The 21,929-nt window shown below is 36.6% G+C and overlaps 1 protein-coding gene across 1 annotated transcript in view; it reads right to left on the minus strand.

The window, feature by feature from the left end:
- The window catches only part of DNAI4 (dynein axonemal intermediate chain 4), a 1,182,639-nt gene that overhangs the window by 1,066,453 nt on the left and 94,257 nt on the right, over nucleotides 1–21,929 (minus strand). The window contains exon 2 of the mRNA XM_044085587.1: nucleotides 13,795–13,984. Coding sequence (XP_043941522.1) covers nucleotides 13,795–13,984 — 190 coding nt within the window. The remainder of the gene's footprint in view (nucleotides 1–13,794; nucleotides 13,985–21,929) is intronic.

Genomic DNA, 21,929 nt, shown 5'->3' on the forward strand with positions numbered 1-21,929 from the left:
TACTGAACCTTGGAGAGCATCTCCTAGCTCTTTCAGGAGGTCTCTCTGCAGCCTAGTAAAATGAGTATGGTAATTCAGCGATCTGAGGGTAAAAGTCGTTGAAGATAAAAATGCGCTTTCCATATCTGTCCATTGTCCAAGACTCCTTGTTCAATGGATGGACAGAAGAAGATGTCTCTGAGAGCTCCTTCTTGGTTGCTGCTGCCACAACCATAGCATCTGCTGGGCCTCCCTTGGTTAGAAAGGTCTTGGCTGATGGAGATGTGATAAATTTGTTTGGCCTCCTAGGAACAGGTTCCACTGAATCTGGAGACTCCCACACCTTCCGAGAAACTAGGTCCATAAGTTCATCGAAAGGTGGAGACACCCAAGAGGTGAAAGGGTGAGATCTGAAGGCCTTCAAGTACACTGACTCATCCGTTGAAAGGTTGCTGGACTTCCAGCTACTTCTCTGTTTTAGCATTTCCAGGATGTCTCCAAAGGACACATCATAAGGAGGCGACCCTGGGGACCCTTCAGCTTCATTGAGGTCTGTATCAGAAGTGATGGACTCCTCTGGGGAGTCTAAATGCTTCCTCTTGCATAATCTCTTCCGAGGGATCTCTTCGGAGAGGTACTGTGGAGAGTTTTCAGAAGAGTGGAGGGAGCCCTGTGGGACATCCTGAGGCCTAGGATCTCTGCATCCCTGTGGATGCAAGAGTATAGAGGCAGACACCAGTGTTTTTGGAGGTAAAACATCTGGAGATGACAGTGGAGCTGTCTGTGGAGACGTCACTCTCATCACCTCAAAAGTCCAACATCCTTGATCCAAAGATATCCCTGGATCTGAAGAAGCTGAGGGAACCCTCTGAATCAAGGTCAATGGGCCCAAAGCTGAGGTAGGAGCTGAGCTCACTCGAGCCGATGCCCCAAGAGGCAAGGCAGGATCTGACAACTGTCCGATCCGACTCGCCTCCCTGGACCCAACTGGAGAGCACTGGCTCCTAGACTCCTCGAGCTACGATGGAGCTGAGGATGGCAAAGCAATGGTCGAATCTGAAGATCCCATAGTAGGTCTCAGATCCAAGAGTTCCACTAAAATCAGCTCCGGATCTTCTGGCTCTGAAGCCAGGGGTTGGATTGGAAGAAGAACTGGAGCAGAAGAGATGGATGTGGTAGGATCTGAAGCCCTCCAGGTTGGATCTAACAACAACTTGGCCAGCGCTCGTGTCCTCAATAGCCTGTGTACCACCCGATCCACAACTTCGTCGGAGAGACCCCTGGAAGGCTGAGTCGACGGGGTTGGAGACTTATGTAAAACTGGTGATCTGAATGTAGGTGAGAATGGTTCTAAGGCTGGAGACCGGCTCCATATCTCAAACTCTACTGGCACCGAAACAGATGGTGTCGAGGCTGAATGTTTCTCGGATCTGGTAGGCTTTGGATCCGGTGAGGAAGTTTTTGTCTGATTTTGAAGTGGGAGACTTATCAATTTTAGATAAACCCGGACCCTCATCTAAAGCCTCTGACAAGAGGATTTTTAATAATCCTTTTAATATCAATTTGTTCTTCCTCTCCAGGAGCGCTCTGTGGTTAAAAGCATGACAGTTAGAGCGTGACTCCTGGAGGTGGACAGCTCCAAGGCAATCCAAGCAAAGTGTGTGTCTATCACTTAAGGCCATTTTCTTTCCATAGCCCTCACATTTTTTGAAACTCATTGGTTTCGAGTCCTTATCTGACATTTTTACTGAGAAACACTAATAAACTAGAAATACTAGAACAATTAGTAACTAACTGGATTAGAAAAGGAAAATTAATAAAGAGTTTTCACAACAACTTTTTTTTTTTTTTTAATAGTCTCTCTAACACCAGAGTTATTTGAAGAAAAAAAGGGAAATAGAGTGAATTACAGGGAGGCACAGTCCTCTAACTTAAATGGGCTACTGCCCAGGAGATGGAAGGGAAAGAAAGCACTCTAACTTAAATGGGCTAAAGGGAAAGGCAGTTCTCTAACTTAAACAAACTGTCTTAAAAGAGCTTCAAAGAATAATACAAAGAACAAAAATAAGAGCCCTCTAACTAAAATGGGCTATTTATGTTTGAAAGGAAAATCCGGGAGAGGGACAACAAGGCCTGAATGAAAGACGATGGCCAACAGCAGAAAACAGCCACAAAAATGGAAATAGATTTATTCAGTAAATCCTAACTATATAAGGATAAATGACAGACAAAATAACTTTCTTTTAAAGATTAAAGTAGAAAAACAGATAATACTTACCCAGAGCAAGCAGAATGAGCACCCAATCTTGTTTAGTGGCAAATGAGATCGAGGGAAGGTTTCTAGTGCATGCTGAGATAGGGTGTAGCCATGAGCTGGCAGAAGACCTCAAGCTTGAATATAAAAGCCGAGACGGATGCGAGGATTGGATCCGAACCCAACCTAGTAAGAAATAAGGTGAGATAGGACAACATCACATCATCTGTTTATATAATTAGCAAATCAAATATTACTGGATATCTCTCAAGTTGTGCAACTTACAGTGTAAATAACAAAGACAGTTTTCTTCAACAACATCTAAGGTTTCTCTTAATGTCACTCGATTTTTGAAGTGTTATGTACATATGGAAATATTGCTTATTTATATAATTACTAGCAAACAACTAGTTTAGTGTGATATAAACCAGCAATGAAAGTGAACTGTCCTGTATTGCACATTGGTGTTTCACATCATACACCTCAATAACATGATAATAACATATTTATTTATTTAGTGGCATTTGTTGATCAAAGACCCATTTTCAGTGGAGGCCCAGAGGAAAGCCCCAAAATATAATATAACAAAAGAACATAAATTCACAGGTAGACGCTGAACTATAAAATATAGTAGACAGAAATATTACTTAGAGTATTGATACACATCAATTTCAAGTTAATACATATAATATAGACATATATAACATAATAACTCAATAACATATTATCACTAGGGAACAGGTCCTTAATGCTCACTCTAAGACCAAGAACACTGCATCAATGGGCCCAGACAATATCTCAGGATGCCTTCTAAACAGCATGAAACATGACCTATCAGGACCTCTGGAATTAGTATTTAATTGTAGCCTCCAAATAGGCTTTGTGCCTCATGAATGAATTAAAGCAACAGTCATCCCTCTACACAAAGGTGGGCCATCTACAGACACTGGAAACTACAGATCCATAAGCCTCACTAGTCTTATATGTAAAGCCATGGAAATAATTATCATAGAGATAATCAATAGAGATATAGTAAACCTCCAGACACAGGACCCAACCCAGTTTGGTTTCGTAAAGGGCAGATCATGATTATTCAACCTGGTGGACTTCTTTGACAAGGTCATCAAAGCAATGGATGAGGGCAAAATTGTTCACAATGCCTACCTTGACCTGGCCAAGGCATTTGACACAATACTCCTCTTGGGCACTGTTGACAAACTCAAGAGGTTAGGTACAAACCTGTATGTCACCCGGTGGATAGCCAACTGGTTCAGAGACAGGACTCAGGAAGTTATAATTGGGGAGTCCACCTCTACAAAGAGGCCAGTCACAAGTGGAGTCCCTCAGGGATCAGTCCTTGGACTGCTACTTTTTGGCATTTACTTTTCAGAAGTCAAGGCCAATGTCAGTTGTCTTTGGTTGAATAAATTTGCAGATGATTGCAAATTAGGAGCTGTCATTGAATCTCACACTGACACAAATGTTCTCCAGGAGGGGCTGACACAGATAACTTGTGTCAGAGTCATGGACTAAAACTAAATGCCAAGAAATGCATAATAGTATCCTTTGGGAAGTCATCCATCCCTGGTAACTATCATATTGACAACACACCCCTTAGAGTTGACCCAGAAGTCAGGGACTTAGGGACACACATAGATAGTAATCTATCCTTTGATCATCATGTGTTTACAATGGTGAGGAAATCATTCTATGTTGCGTAACTTATCAACAAAGGTATGGTATCTAAGTCCAAGGAAGTCATTATTCCACTGTATTCAGCATTCATCAGACCTATCATTGAGTACAATGCCCCCTTTGGTATGTACCTATCCAGGCATACCCAACAACAGGAATGTCCACAGAGGTTCCTTACTAAAAGAATACAGGGCATATGTAATATGTCCTGTGCAGACCACCTCAAGGCTCTGTTGCTGTAGTCTGTCTCCTACAGGCTTTTGAGAGGAGATCTATGCCTGGCATACAGGGCATTGCCAGACCCCACTCCATTGGACCTCCTGCATATCCACAAAACAAACAGTACCAGAATTACCCATTCTAAAGATTTAAACCTTGCCTGTGATATAAATAGGACCTGCTGGAGAGATAGGTATGTATCACAGAGACTACCCAGACTATGGAACAGGCTTCCCCATCCATGTGAAGCAGAGTTCCTCCCTAATCCAATTCAAGTGCAACTTGGACAATTGGATGGGAAACCAGAAATTCATCCCTGGTTTGGCACCTATGTCTCTGATGCAACAGGTAACCTGTAAATGGTTCATCTTCCAGGCCCATGCTTACACTTATCAAGGGTATTAGAATTCATCAGAGATTTCCGATGCATGGCTAGGCTTAAAAAGTCCCTTGTGGTCGTTAGCCTAGTAAACACCTAGGAACCTATAAACCTATGTAGGTCTCTCAGTTATGAAAATATCAACATTAATTTGCAAATATAAATAGTAAGTAGAAAACGATGCTTAATTTCTCCACTGCAGGACATCCTAGACTAACAATCTTGGTGTCATACAACTGATCTAAAACTCCTCACATTATGATCAGGGCTACTAAAAGAAATCTTAAACTAAAATAAGTTCTGAAGTGAAGTATAATTAAAGTCTTCCTTTAATTATATTAGAAAACTAAGAAATAACACACAGCACTGTTCTAAAATTAACCAAAGTGGCATCACCCACTCTTACTAAGTAAACTTAGCTAATATACTACCAGAAAAATTTAGTGCATATCACTTAAGCGGCAATCTTAATTCCACAAGTTCCCAAATCTATCACACCTCCTAATATCACAAAGGACCATGTATTGGAGGTGCTATCAAAGATCAAAAATACTACTTCCTTAGGGCCTTTTTGATTCACTTGGTAGCCTAATAAGTGGTGCCAAGCATGCGTTTGTGGAATCTCTCCTTAAATTGTTTAACCTGGTCCTAGCTACAGGATTTGTCCCCAAAGAAAGGGGCACTGCAGTGATTCTCCTACACAAAAGTGGCCTGACCAGGAAACTGGGTAACCATTAGCCTAACTCGATCCCTGTGGACTTCCAAGATGGCTGCACACTGAGTAACAGCTTGTTTCTAGCTCTCCCCAGTGTGAAAAGAGAAACCTGGCAGAGAAGGCCAGTAGACTTGTGTTTATGGGTAAATTTCAGTAACTGGCAAGTAAGTGCACTGCTTGGTTGCCAGGAATAAAGAAATACAGCAGACCTAGAAAAATCAGCTACAAAAAGTGAGGAAGAAACAATGATTGGGGAAAGTTCTGCAGCTGTTCAGAAAAAAACAATACAAACTTCAGACATGACTTCCAATAACCTACAGGAAGATATAAGACAGTTGCATACAGATCTGGTTAAACTAAACAAAATTCTGATGGATTATATCAGTACAAACAACAAAAGGTTGGAAAAAATGGAAGAAGCTACAAACAGATATTCAGATGAGGTGATAAAGCTGCAAAAATCAGAGATCGAAATAAAGAAAAAGCTAACTGAATATGAGACTGTTCAAGAAGAGATGTTTCAAAAATAACAGAATTAGAAGAGAGAGCACATAGGGAAAACCTAAGATTTTCAGCTAGACCAGAAAAGCTAGAAGGAACACACTTTATTAATTTTATGAAAACACAAATAAGCAACTGGACTGGTATTCCACAGCAGGAGTTGTTAGTTGAAAGGGCCCATCATGTGTATGCTCCAAATCTAGCTATAAGAAAGCAACCTAGACCCGTAATAGTAAGGGCGAATTATTACTCACTCTACAGGAGATAGAAGAGGAGTAAATTCGTTCCACTATTCAGGAAATGTCAAGACGCAGGTATGAGATTCAAACTGCTATATCCAGCTGTCTTTAAAGTATTCTTCCCTGGAGGGACAAAAGCATTTTTTGATAAAGTGCATGCTAAGGAGGAAATACAAAAGTTTGTCTAACAAAAAGTGAGCTGTGAAACAGAAAGAGATTCTGCTTTTTATTCTTCTGGTAAGAAATACCACTGTACCTGTGAAACATTTTCCAGTATTTCAACAGAAAATGCTGGAGAGAAGGAAGGCAGCACAAGAGTTGACTAGAAGAATTGAGAGTACATTGGAAATGAAGCAGAGACAGGATTTGGGTGATGGAGAAGAACAGTAATAAAACCAGTAACTCAATGTGGGATTACAATGCAATAATTATATTTGTGAAATATGACAGAACAAGAAAATCAGGAAATATTGGACTTTTTCAAAATTTCTTGGATTTGTAGAGAACTCTAAAATATTTAACAATCTCAGCCAGAATAAATCTCTCCCATGCATTTCTTCTTCCCACCCTCCTTTATAGCTCTCAATTATACACAAATCTTAACATCACGCTCATAACCAGACTTGAAACTACGTATAATAAAGTTGTCAGATTTGCTGCAAAACAAACCTACAAGTCACACCATTGCCTATCTCTTAAACAATTGCAGTGGCTCAAATTCCCTCATTTGCTCCTACTACAGCAACTGTTAATTATCCACTCCATCCTCTTATCACCCATCTTTCTGCCCTAGCCTTCAATCAATTATAACTAAATATTCCCCAACCAGGACACTACGTAGCTCAGACCAAGCCTTCCTACAGATCTATAAACCCAAAACCAAATCAGGGTGTTTACTATATAACTATGCTTAACCTCTACATTACCTTACTACTCCATCTGTATCTATACTGTGTATAACTACTTAGGAATAATGAACACTGTTTTCCCTACATTGACATTGTACCTAAGTTTTTGTTGTAAGAATTCTGACATTGTACTCTACTGCTTTTCTGTATAATTTGTTGTAAATGCTTTTTGCAGTTTGATCTCTAACATTTGTACCCAACTGTTTTCTGTAAAATTTTATTGTAAAATGTTATTTCTCTAATTAATTGTTTTAGCTGCCAATGCAATTTTCTTGCTGACTGTACGTAAAATGTTAATACTGATTGTAGAGCTTTTCTCCTCGGGTCACCACTGAAAACAAGCTAATGCTCAGCTGGACTAACCCGGTTAACAAATGTAAAATAAATAAATAAATAATAAAATACTTCATGTCATCAGAAGGGTCGGCCTTAGATTACGTGGTGCCCTAGGCAAAAAGGCTCCACAACACCCTCCCACACACACCATCTGGTGCCCCCCATCCTGGTCTATTTACACCATCCAGATTACTGGAAAAGCACCCCTGCTAAAGCGGCACCCTAGGCGTCAGCCTAGTTGGCCTATGCCTAAGGCCGGCTATGCATTAATGTTCAGAAAAATGCTTTGGGGAGGGGAAAGTGAGGGAAGTAAGTTAACTGTAAGTAAAGAAAACATTTCCTTTTCTTAATTGTACTGTACTTGTGGTGTATGGTTTTCTTTGCATGCTCTTTTTTAAGTATAACAGAGACTGTAAACAGGTGCTGTTGTTTTTCTTTTTCTCCCTTCTTCTTTCTTCCTTCTTGTACAGTTTAGAGAAATAAAGTCAATGCAATGTAAAAAAAATAAATAAATAAATAAATAAAACTTAGTTAAAAAGCATGACAAATTTAAAATTAATGTGCTTTTGCATTCTTGCATGGGGAAATGATGGTATTAAAGACCTTAGACTGATTAGTTTTAAGAGAGAGCAAGTAAATGAAAAAGAATATTGAACAGTATGAGTTTTTTTTCTAGAAAATGTATGTATACTTAGTAGCAATTCTGCAGCTGGTCTTCATGTTTCCATGGAAAACAATCTGATAACGAGAAACTGTCTGTCTGGTTCGCATGTCTCCATGGAGACGATCTGATAAAGAGAAACTGGAGACAGTCTGGTAGAAGGAGATTGGCAAAGGGAAAAGAAAAAAGAGAAATTGGCTAGAACATAATGTTCTCTGAAAGCAATCAGGGGTTTTCCCAGCTGGGAGGGCTTTAAATATAAGACAAAACCAATTAGGCTTGAAGTAAAGTTTTCTCAGTTTTTTTAATGCAATGAGGATACTAATATAATCACCTGCTTTTGTTTTTTTTTTTTGTTTTGTTTTTTGTTTTGTTTTTTTCTCCCTTCTCTCTTTTTCTTTGTTCAGTTTTAAGAAATATAGGTACTGCAATGTAAAAAGGGGGAGGAGAAGTGGGGGAGAGAGGAAAGGTCTGGTTAACAGAGTATGACAAAAGAAAAATCAGTGTACTTTTTCCCATGCTTGCATAGGGAAATGACTGGGTTAAGACCCTAGGCATTATCCAGTAACAAAGTTTATTAGAAAACACATAAATGAAAAAGAATATTGAATATTATAAGTTTTTTTTCTGGTAAACAAGATACCCTTAAGCAGTTTTGTGTCTGGTTTGCATGTCCCTGGAAGACAATTTGATAAAGATAAATGGCTTGGAGAAAGTGTTTACTCAAAGCACTCAAGTGTTTTTTTTTTTCAGCTGGGAGAGCTATAAAGATAGACAAAATCAAACTGCACTTATTAATAGCACAGGCTATACCATGCATCTCAGCATGACTAACTTTTCCTTTTGGTTAACTCTAGCCTGTCGGTGTGGCTATTAACTTAGACCTTTTGTTCTTATTAGGAAATAAAACCATCAAGATTTGAAGATGCACATAGTTTTGTGTGTTATTATTAAGTTAATAGGTTTTAGGGGGGTTGGGGGATTGTTTGTTGTGTTTGAGGGCTTTCAAAAAAACAAAAAGTTATGTAAAATGTGGCTTAGGCTCAAAGGGATATGACAACAAACAACTGTATAAAAGACCAACCTGCTGAACAGTATATGTATGTAACATAAAAGTTGTAACTAGTCATTTAACAAAAAACAGTTATATATAAAAGGTGTTAATAACTATATAACAAAATGTTGCTTTATGTAATGTATTTCAATCTGAATGGTCTTACAGATAAATATAAAAAAGAAAGAGTAGTGAACTATATTAAAATATGTAGAGTGCAAATAGCTATGCTACAGGAGATGCACCTGGAAATAACTGAACATATGAATTTGATAAAGCAAGGATTTCAGGATGGTTATTCAGCAGAATATCTGGGCCAAAGGAAAAGAGGAGTACTTATATTAATTGCAAGAGGAGCTCTAATAGTGACAGAACAGGAAAAAAGATAATAATGGAAGATATATAGTTCTAAGGGATTACTGGCAAGGGAGGAGGATTACACTGGCATGCATTTACATTCCACCTAAAACTGGTATAATACAGCTTAAGAAAATTCTGGGAGAAATAATCAGCTTTCAGAAAGGAATATTACTTATAGGTGGAGACTGGAATTTGGTTTACAACAGTGAAGATGTATCTGCGGGGCCTAGAATGGAAAATATAACAAAGGAGTGTAGATTTTTGAAGAATTTTATGAAAATGTTTGGCATAGAAGATGTCAATTCAGTACTAGGAGTTCTGACTGAATTTACATATTCCTCCAAGATATAAAAACTGGGCTAGGCTAAATAAAATGTATACCGCAAAGGAATGTGCATTTAATTGAAGGTCTTGAAATGCACCCAATAACTATTTCAGATCATGGGCTAATAACTAAAATAAAAATGCAAGGTAATGAAATAAAAATGAGACACTGGCACTTTCCCACATATTGGCTGAAAAGAGAGGAATTTAAGGCATGGGTTTTGGAATTAATTCAGGAGCTACTAGAGAAGATAGAATTTTATTCTGAAAATATAGCTAGGGAGGCGGGATAAAATTAAAGTGGAGTTTAAAACTAGGGTGGAAATAAAGGAAAGGAAGATATGGCTAAGAAGTAACAAGAATTATTTAGAGGGACTAGCAAATGTTGAAGTATTGCAAAATAGGGTGAATCTCTCAGAACAAGAAAAGGAGCAGTTGCAGAATGCTAAACAAAATAAGGGATTACCTGGATAATATGCACGAGTTTAGAAAGACTGTTGTTAAGCAACTTTTTTTATATGAATTCTAAGGCACAAAAACTTTTAGCACAATGACTCAGGCAACAGAAAATGGAAAGGGCTGTCACCAAGCTTAGGGACCCTATAAAAAATATCCTGTAGAAATATTTCAAATTTTTTATGAAAGTTTGCATAAAGCAGAGAAACATGGAAATCAGGAAAAGGTACAAAAAGAAATGTTTATGGAAGAATTAAATATGCCAAGGTTAGAGATAGATGAGGCTCAATTATTAACAGTTAAGATGGGAAGAGATGAGATAAAAAATGGCTATGTATAACCAATCAACAGGAAAGTCCCCAGGAATAGATGGTATTCTGTGGAAGTTTGAAAGCTAGGAGGGAAAAAACTAATAAAGATCTGGAAGGTTTTGTTTAACAGTATTTTAAGAGGAGGAGGAGAAGTACCAGCATACTGGAAGAAGGCGGTGGTAGCGGTAATACCTAAAGAGGGTAAAGATCCACTGGATCCAGCTTCATACAGGCCCATTTCAATAGTAAACCATGATTATAAAGTGTTTATGACTATAATGGCTAAAAAATGGCAAAAGTGATACCAAAATTGACAGGTATGGCTCAGTGTGGTTTTGTGGAGGGGAGGCAAACATCTGACAACATTAACAAAACACTGATGATCCAGAGAGAAGCAGAATGTAAGAAAATGCCACTGTTATTGCTGAGTCTTGATGCAAAAAAAGCATTTGACAAAGTAGACTGGGACTTCAAGGGCAGGGCAATGGAAGCATTTTCTTTCCCCGATACAATTATAAGGCTGATTAGGAGTACATATGAGGCATCAGAAGCAAACATTAAAGTAGGCAGGGTCCTCTCTGAGAACTTCTGCTTGAGTAGAGGAACCAGGCAGGGTTGTCTGCTTTCCCCTTTGTTGTTTGTATTACATTTAGAACCACTGGCAAAGAAAATAAGAGACTCAGAAATTCAAGGATATAATTGGTATGGTAGTCAGTAAAAGCTGGCTCTATTTGTAGATGACATTATTTTATACATGACAAAACCAAAAAGGGACATTACAGTGTTGTGGAACATTTTAAGATGGTTTCAAATCTTCTCAGGATACAAAATTAATGAAGCTAAAAAAAATCAGTCCAACAATATCCATATTTATCGAAACATGATACAATTAAGTATTTATGAGTATGGATTAGAAATGACTCTGTTGTGGCAGCTAAGTATATGTCAGAAGAGACTAAACAGAAGATAATACAAAAATTGAGAAACTAGAAGCTTTGTTATATGGATAGGGATAGTACGATAAAAACTATTACAGTGTTTTAGTCCCTTTAGCCTTATACACAGGCTAGGCATATTTTTTATCAACCAGAGGAGAAGCTGTGGATAGCAATTAAAAGGTTGAAGGATTTTGTCTGGGAAGGGAAGACAGCAAGAGTCAAGTGGGATAAGCTGATTCTTCCAATAAAACAAGGTGGACTAGGATTACCCAATTTGAGGTGGTATTTTAGAGCAACATGGTTAAGACTCATATACACAGCACAAGCAGAAAACTATAATTCAAAGTCGAAAGCAATGATGATGGTACATGGGGGGAAGCTCAAGAAATGAGAGATTGGAATTTTGGATGTAGACTCTTAAGGAGAACAACAAAAATCATACAGAGTATTACATTCATAAAATAGCAGAGAATATTCTAAGAACTAAACCAGCACGAGAATGGAGAAAAGAGATTCTGCTGAAAGGGATGACTGAGGTTAGCGATGCAGAAAATAGGTAAGAGGGGCTGGAATTTATTGGAGCAAACTGGCAAAGGAACCAAGATATTGGGAGCAAATAACTATAAAGTGAAAAGTAATAAAATGGGAGGAGGCCAGGAATTTATTTGTACTACATGTTAGAGATTGTCTTCTCTATCAAGGAGTGATATCAGAGTATAGGCAAAGAGAAAGAAATAGGGGGGTCCTAAATAAAAGTCTAGGTACTGGTAGAGTTTTTAATAGAATCTGGAACAGAAGCTACCATTAAAAAAGGAATAATTAGTTCAGCATATAAAATATTGCATGATAATTATAAGAATCAATCAGAGCAGCTTAAAAAGGATTGAGAAGAGAGAATGGACAAGCAATTCACAAAGAGACACTGGAGGGGATATATGTATATATCCCAAATATGCAACAAAGTCTAGAAGATTTAGGATAGTTGCCTGGAAATGTTTACGTAGGTATTGTTATACCTCAAGTAGACTCCAAAGACTTTTTCCTCAGGTAGATAGGAAATGTTGGAGATGTGATGGGCAAGAAAGAGATAGCTGGGAACATATTTTTTGGGAGTATAATGAGCTGCCAGACTTTAGGGATTCCCTGTGAACCGCTCTGTCGGAGATGCTGGGTGAGCAGATTGGATTGACTGAGGAGATGATTTTTTGAGCTATGAGACAGAATCATAATTGCCTAGACATATTAAAGCCTTGCTGAGTGTAATTATGGTGGCTGCCAAAAAAGCAATTACTAGAAAATGGAAATCAAAGTCTAGACCAACTTTACTAGAAGTAATGAATATAGTAACAGAGATAAAACAAATGGAAATGGGATCTTTAGAAAAGGGACGAGCAAACCACATATAAAAATGAGAATTGTGGGAATAATATAGGCAGAGGAGAAATGAGGTTTAAGAGGCAGGAGTCATATAATGCTTAACTGACAATGACTGGATAGATTATAAGTGATGTATACTGTTTGCAACTACAGTTGTTTCAATGGTTTCTATGATATATAATGTTTGCAACTGAAGTGGTGTCAATGCTGTTTGTTTTTCATTTATACAAATGTAAGATTGCCTATGTCATACGTGATAATTTAATAAAGATGTTTATTGGAAAAAAAATTAGCCTACCTCGTCTGATTTGTAAAGCCATGGAATGCATTATATCTGACCGAGTAAACTATATAAAAAAACCTTATCAGGCTAGACTTACCTCAGTTTTGCATTGTCAAAGGAAGAGCCTGCTACTCAGTTTAGTTAACGTCTTCAAGCAGGTCAGACAGACTGTAGACAACATTCTTTTTAGTCAGTTTATGTGGATCTGGCTAAATCATTCAGCACTACACCCCATATTGCAATTAATAAGCTAAGTGAGTCTATACATGGTGAGGTGCACTGTGAGGTGGATAGCCAAGTGGCTGAAAGACAGAAAACACTTAGTTCAGGTGATGGGTCCTTCCCCAATAAGTATGACAGTATCGAATGGAATGGCCCAGTTCTCATTACTAGGACCACTCTTTTTTGTTTTCTATTTCTCTGATCTCAACACTGAAAATTAGAACCATTGGTTAAATAAGTTTGCAGATGACTGCAACCTGGGCATTATTATCAAATGTCCCTCAGATGCTAATGTATTGCAGCAGGAAATTACAGTTGTGCAAGCAAACTCACCATAACACTAGATGTTTGAATGATCACTGCTGCAGTAGCGTTAGCTATATGGGGTACATCCTGCATAGGATATAACAGCTGTCAAGCTTTCAAAGTTTCAGGCACCTTCCACATGTCCAAACTGTAACTCAGCTTGAGCTAAACTGACTAAAAAGACTAGATTAGGTGTCAAGTATTTCAGAGCTTCTATGCCAGACAAAAGGAGGGTGCCTGAGCTGATTTTCCCTCTGCAAATAAGATGATTACATACCTGAATGTTTTGCTTAAGGTTTAAAAGATTGCTTTTGTCCATTATTTTACTGTCCATGTGTAGACTGACACTCTTTCTGCTAGATGAACCAACCATGCTGCGATTCAAAACACTGAGATTGTATTTGCTTTGTGTTCCAGACCCAGATGTATGAGATCCTTTCTTTGTGGTCATGGCTTTCTTTGAAGACCTAAATCAATAAAAATAACAGTCATCACAAATTTATATTGCATACAAACATTGCCTAGCTTAGCATGGCTCTTCGGCTTTATCTAAAGGGATTGAGAGGATTCCTTTTTCTATAATGCATGTGATAAATATGGAATACAATAAATTAATACTTAAGACAATCACATCTTTATAACTTAATAAACAAAAACATCTTTGGCCCTATTTCCCTTTATCAAATGTACTACAATCATCGCTTGAAGATGTTTTATAAAGACCATTAAATATAGACTAATTTTTTTACACTATGCCTTTTCAGCAAACTAACATGGCTGCTGCCACTTTGTACAGTGACACTAGTAAAGCAAGAGTAGCATTTGCTACCCATCAAAGCCAGTGAACACAAATATCTCTTTTTTTAGGTGTATCCCAGTAGCACTGATATGTTAAGTAACTTTTTTAGATTCACACAGTCTGTAAGTGGAACTTAAAGCTTTTACATGGAAATTTCCATGAGAATGGAAAGCTAGGCTTCTTAAGATCCTTACAGATCAACAGTCTAGTGAGAACTGATGAACCCATGAAGGAATAAAAACTAGAACTGAATGATGAAATACATTAAAAACTCATAACCTTAACCCTCTGTACCATGAGCAATACGAAAATACAGAACAGTTTTCACATACTACAGTCAGTATTAAAAGATATTCAAAATAGCAAAAGAAAGTACTTTTTTCCTGGATCATTTATTGTCCAGGTGAGCATTTAGCTCTATAATATAGTAGTCTAAAGACACTGAAGCTTCTGGATTACTTTTGGTTCAGATCATGCAGAGAGCTTTTAGTTTTAAAATGTATCTAAATACATTTTTCTCAAACCATTCTCAAATCTATAATCAATGTGATGAAACGTATGCTGAATTTATATGTAAAAAGTATGTTTTCTGCATGTTCTGCTGGCAATCCAAAATGGCTACTATGTGAAGTGATATCATACAAGTTCATGGTAGATAGCCTGAAGAACCTCAACATGCAGTTGTATAAGGAACTTACTATAATAGATAACTAGTATAGACTGGCAGACTTGCTGTGGTATAACCACTGCATTTTCCATTCATTTCATCAGTCATATGACTTGTACATATTCATCCCTACCATTACTGACTTATGCTCTCTGTAAATAAATTATATTAAGCCATTTCTATTTAGTAAAAAATTCCAAAAGTAAAGCAACAACCATGCCCAATAAATGCTGTTTTTAAAATGCACACCTACACAAATAATTTGGGGTATGTCAGAAAGAACAATGAAGGGAGGTAGTAGACAGGTATGTATACGGCTGCAAGCAAACCTTTCTCAAAAATCCGCTGTTATGCTGAGCACCTCATATGACTGTACACTCTTTTTAGACTTGAGAATGGTTTGAGAAAAATGTATTTAGTCATCTAATGTATCTCACAGCAGCATAAAATTATTACAAAGTTGAAAGCAATATACCATTCTTAGTAAATTATTGTGGTGGACATTCATACGAGAATACTTACAGATATGTTTTTTCAAAATCAGTCATACTTCAAGAATAGTCATCTAATGTGTAGTGTTTTGTTAAGGTGCAGACTGCAGTCCAGGTTGCAACTTCACAAATGTATCCTAAATAGAAATATTCCTGAAGAAGTTACAAAGTAGCAGCTGCTCTAATGCAATGACCTTGGATGACTCCTAGGTTTGCCACACTTGACATAAGAAATGATAAAGTAGGTAAACTATGTAGGAAAAAAATACTGAGTGTGTGTGTGTGTGTGTGTGTGTGTGTGTATTTTTACTAGGGTGTTCCATTTTACCCTGCATGAATGAAAAAGATAACTAATAATTTATCAGATACTCTCTGTCCTGTCAGTGTAATACTAATAAGTAAAATAGGTCATAATGTTTTTCTTTATTATTTTTTACAGAAAGTAGATTGTCATTTAAAGTTACTGATTCAGTGTAACTGCAGGAACCAACATGGGCGTGAAAAATAGCCTTGATGTCGATGCCACTCTGTCCAAATATACAAACTGAGTAAGTTGGCTTATATAATGACTGCACTTCAGAAATAATTTCTGCTCAAGTAAAGCTACTTAATGGTATTTTCTACAGCAGCATAAGCTGCTGTTTCAAAATAATCCAAAGTTAATTTCATTGTATGAAAATTTAAATCCCATTCTGGGGAAAAGGACATTTTGCAGTGGTTTCATATACAGAACACAGTACTGGAATAACATAATAGAATAATTACCTGATCTCTACAGTACAAACTTAAAATGCACAAAGATGGGAATTAATAAAAAAAAAAAAATATATATATATATATATACATATATATAAATATATATATATATATATATATATATATATATATATATATATATATATATATATATATATGTAAAACCAGGAAAATAAATGATGCCTGGGAGAACATAGTCTATGTTGAGAAAATAAACATTTTATTTTTGGCCATGTATAGTTTCCTTCCTTCTTTCTTTTCTGTTGCTCATTTTCTTCTATCCCTTATTAGATGAATAGCCTCATATGACAGTAGTATACTCTAAAGTAACAGGAATGTATTTATTATGCATGCATATTAGCAGATCTGAGCCTAAGGTTTAAAACTGCTTTTCTACTATGAAAACATTTCAAGAAGTGTCAGATGAACATTGGACAATTATTGGAACCAGCAGAATGAATAAATATTATTGTTGCCACTTGGAAGCTATCAGAATTAGAGAAGCAGAGTCCAGGTTTGTCTTCAGTTAATGTCAATGTAGCAAATGAAAGGACAGAAACTATTTTTTTTTTGCTCAAAATTTTTATTTAATTTCCCAATAACAATAAAGAAAAACAAAATAAGTTTCACAATTTAAATGATAAATTATAACAAACTATGTACAAAATTTACAAAGGCCTCAACAGAAAAATAAAGGAAGGAATAGCAAAATGAAAAATTTTAAATTTTTAAGTAGGTTATATAATATTCAACAATTCTTAAATCATGTTTGATTAATTAGAAGGAAGTGTATCCAAATTCATTGTCTTAATAAGAGTGATGACTTTCTCCCAAGGATTATTAGTCCATTTTCTAGGAAAAATTCTTAGTTCTTTAACTTTTATTTCAATTAGTGCTACTTCATCCAGAAGAATCATGAAGTCTTCAAATTTTGGAATGGATGGTGATTTCCACTTTCTTGTAATGCATTTTTTGGCTACTGCCAAAATTGTCCAAAGAAGATGTTTATTTTTATTATTCATTGTGGTAGATTCATTTATACACAAAAAAATTACGGATTTTGATAATACAAAGGTATCAGTGAAAATAGCTTGAAGGAAATTACCAATATCCTCCCAGTATTTTTGAATGAGAGAACAATCATAAAAAATATGAGACCAATTAGCTGTACATTTTAAAGAGCATCTCCAGCATACTACTTCTTTGGCGAGATTGAATGTAGCTATTTTACTAGGAGTATAGAAGGTTCTATGTAAGAATTTCCAGGAGATCCTCCACACTTGTAAATTAGAAGTTAATTTTATGGATTGTAGAAGATTAATTTTATTTTCAGGGGATAGGGACAAGGTAAAATCCTTATTGATAACATTTCAAAATTTTTGATTAGGGGTAGTTTTATAATTAATAATGATTGTATAGAGCTTTGAAATTAATTTTTTCCAAGTAAATTCTCCATAAAGTATTTCATATATAAGAAGAATGAATTTGGGAGGAGACTTAAAGGAAGAATTTTTTATTGTTCTACATAGGTCTCGAGTGAATGAGTTTATACTATTAAAAACTAACCAATCTGAATTTGATAGATTAATGGTTCTAATTAAATTTTCCACATCCAGTGTATCTAGATTCATTGTACAATGGTACCAGCATGTATTTTTTTCATTTCCCAGTTATTAAGGATATCTGCACTAATATTATTAAAGAAGTTTTTTTTTGTAAATTTAAATGGGTATAGCAGTTGTAACCATAATTTGATATCAACATTATTATTAACACAACTTCTAAAAGTATTATAGATAAAGTTTATATAATTTAGGTCTGTAGGTTTAACAATATTATATTGTATATTAATACATAGTATACACCAAAATGAATTATTTAGATCATTCAATTGTAGATTTTTATTACTTTATTTTTATTTAGAATAATAGTTGTATTATTTGGTCCATGAAAAGGAAAATTAACCTGTCTTCCACATAGTTTTGTTTTTCAGCTGGAGTCAAAACTTTGGTACCTATGTATTAACCTCAACGATGAAGAGGTCTCCTTGAGAAGTACACTAGGATGAAATTGAGTGAAGCAAAAATCAGTAGTCTTGTTGCTATTCATAAGTCATGCCAAGCATCCACAAGAAAGAATCTAAGGTGCTTTTATGCTGGCAGGAATAATTCCTGTAAGGATATGTTGTTTTCAAGTGCCAATCCCAAATATTCATTGATTCTCTGCATGAGAGATAAGAAATGTGTCACCAGAAATGTGATGCATCCGCTATAAGTTGCCTTTAACCAAATCAGACTTTTTACCATTAATTACTGATTATTTCAAGGCAAGAGTCTGATTGCTCTTGGGGTGGAATTTGTACTTTCACTTCTCACAAGTGCTTCTGCCGCCAATAAAAAAGCCTGTAGATAAATATAAATAAAATTTGCAGGTTGTCTCAGTTTAATCTACAAGAAAGCATCTGTCTCTCCTTTTCCTAGGACCACTGGCTTTTGAATGTTGGAACAACTATTTATCTTAATGGTGTTATTGCTACAGGAACTGGGGATTACAGTTCTCTACTGGCAAGAAAAACCCACCTTCAACCCAGTAAGAACTGTCCTAGCTGACATAGATGATTCTGTCCAACTCCATTTACACTCTACTCAGATCACCAAAGATTATGCCTCTGCTGTTTCAAAATAATAGATTTAGCTGGCAGATGCACATGCTACAGCTGCTCTACTTAGATGTGAGCAAGTATGCAATCCTTGTATGTTAGTGTTTAGTGGATGGTCTGCCCTTACAGCCTGCTGGAGAAACAGGGAGACAGCTCAATCTCAGAGGTACAGTGACTTCTTTCTGAGAATAATAAGGTAAGGGAAGTCCCCTATATGGAGGGTACAGGGGGATTTCCAACTGCAAAAAAATGATTTTTATGTAAGTGTGTGTTGCATTTGTTTGCACTATAGCAAACCTGAGTGCATGCTGATAAGTGTGCTCATTGTCATCATTTATGAATTTTTGCTGCCTAACTGTTGTGATATGAGCTTGAATACGTCAAGCATACATAGATGATCCATCCTACTAATATGCACAGAATATATAGTGGCTATAGGCAACCAAATTGTTTCTTCTAATACAGTTGCATCATATAACTGATCACACATTATTTTAAACTAAGTTACTTATACAACTGTCTATGTAATTAAAATGCAGAATAGGCTTCTATTTGTTGAAGCATTACTCTCACCAAGTTGCAATTTAGTAGATTTTAATAAGTGTACTTAATGAATAACATACTTCTGATTTAGTGTGCAGCTAGAATTCTAACATTGTAATCCTGTAACATTTTCTGTTCCTGTCTTCATATTTTCTTGGCCCTCATTTCCTATATCTTTCTTACTAACCACCTTCAAAATACAACAAATGATAAGTGTTTTCTTTGATATTCTTTAAGATATCAAAAGTCAATTTATGCATGCTTCTCTGACATATTGTTTTACTGCCTAGATACTTTTAAACATTTCTAAGGCATTGTATTGTGCTTAGGGTTTAGAAAGTTTAATACGATTAATGTTATTATATTTTCTATTATATAGCAGCACTGAAGTGTACTTACATTCTTTTTGTGTCTAACAGTATGCAAACCTTTTTACATATTTTACCCACCTGAATTATCCTATACACATGTAGACTCTTGTATTATGTACTGAGTATTGGATATTTAACTCTTTGCTACTGACCATTTTCCAGATGTTTGTGTGCCTATTATATATTAAGGATTCATCATCAGTGAAGTGGCTAAAAATGACCTCAGCATTCATCAATCCTCAGTTCATCAACTTAAAATACAACAGAGCTACAGCAGCAATGGTCTTTTCCTATTGCCTAGTGTTAATCACCAAGTACTGATAATTCTACTGGAAAAGCTCACACAGACTCTGCTACAACTTGCTGAGGGAAAGGTTAGTTTGCTTCTGCTGTCTTGTATTTTGTATTACTTTATTGTCTTCTTCTATTTTGTATGTTGTGGTTTGTTTTCTTTACACTGTGTTTTACTTATATTATGTTCTTAATTGCATATATTGCACATTAAAACTAGGAAAGAGACTACAGCTGTATCTCTTTATAGTCACAGAGAAATTTTCCCACCCTCCCACACTGGTACTGGTGTGTTCTTAAACTCAACTGTCTTTCTAGTTGCCTGCCCTTACACTAATTTGACCACGTCTCCTTCCTTCTCGCCTTTCATTGGCTGTTGTAAGCACAAAATTATCATTTTGTGAAATCACTCCCTTTCACCTATTTAAATTTATTCGCCATCCCACTGTATTCTGTAGAACCAGAATACAAAGTGCCCACCCCCTTTCAATCTATCTTTCTCTTTTAAAATTAGTGACTCTCCACTTAGACAGCTAAAGCTTAAGTTACTCCCTCTTTCAGGTTTAGTACACACTGCAGTGCTTAGGATATTAACCACCTTTTTCCGTCTTATTTTTAAAATCTGCAACATCTACTGCAAGACCACCAATTATTGGACAGCTCACATTCTCTCTCTCAATAGTCATCTTGGGATTAGTGCTTCTGCTTTCTTCTGATAAGAGAAGGAGCAAAGTGCATTGATTCCTGACTGTTTCTGGCTGGGCAGTGAGTGTCTATGCTTGACGTTGCTGATTGGTATGTTTGCTATTCAAGGAATCTACCAGGAAAAGACTACCACAAGCCTACGGACCCTTGCATCATCTGGGACAAGACTGTGGATTACCAAACAGGCTGTGGCCTGCTTCCCATTTTGGAATTGGTGCTAATGTTTTGCTTCTGGTAAGAGAATAAGCAAAGGAGAATTGTATCCCAGTAGAGTGAAGCTGTGGTGATACCAGCACTAATAGTAGCCATGCAGTAGCCATTCATGCAACTCCCTCATTTTCATCATTCCTGACAAGCTAATTCTTTGTTTTCAGTAAGTACTGCTTGATTTGTTTCTAACTTCGGAATATCTGTCTAAATCCTTCATCCTTATATTTTCAGGGTCTACTTATTAGTTTCCCCTCAAGTGTTTGGCAGTGCCCTGTATAGACACAGACACATTGAGTGACATTTTTCCTGTAAAAGCACAATTGAAATTTCACCAACACACAGTTGCACACAGGATAACTAGTTTGCAGTGACAACCACTGTCCCCAGAGTTGCAATGCTTTATATTCTCACTCCAACTGTCTAATCAATAAAAAGGGTCTGTTGCCATGGATATAAACTTCCCCACTATCTCCATTACCAGCTTGGTGGATATGGGCATCCTGCCGCAATATAGAAATTGCCTCATGTTTACTGGCAACCAGTTAATTCTCAAACAAACTGATATGGTATGTGAGATATGTATTTACACAACATCATTTGAGGCAAAGCTCTCATATAAAAGTACTCCTAATGTCAATAAGGTTGTCAGTAGAACACACGCTGCACCCATCACACACAATTCAAACCAGACATAGACCCACATATGATAAGGCACCTAAATGTAACTTTCCTAAACCCCAAAGACCTCCTAGATGAAGTACACATAACAAATACCCTCAGCAGCCCTGAATGCACTCTTTTATAACACCCACATCAACACATATAGTCACACCTCATGGAGCCTCTACTTCTAAGCCCATAAGGCAAGCCACAACACAATCCAACATTCTGATCAGTGGAGACTCCATCATGAGACACGC

Source organism: Protopterus annectens, chromosome 10.part0, assembly GCF_019279795.1.
Source record: "Protopterus annectens isolate FY-2018-M chromosome 10.part0, PAN1.0, whole genome shotgun sequence".
NCBI classification, from domain to species: Eukaryota; Metazoa; Chordata; order Ceratodontiformes; family Protopteridae; genus Protopterus; species Protopterus annectens.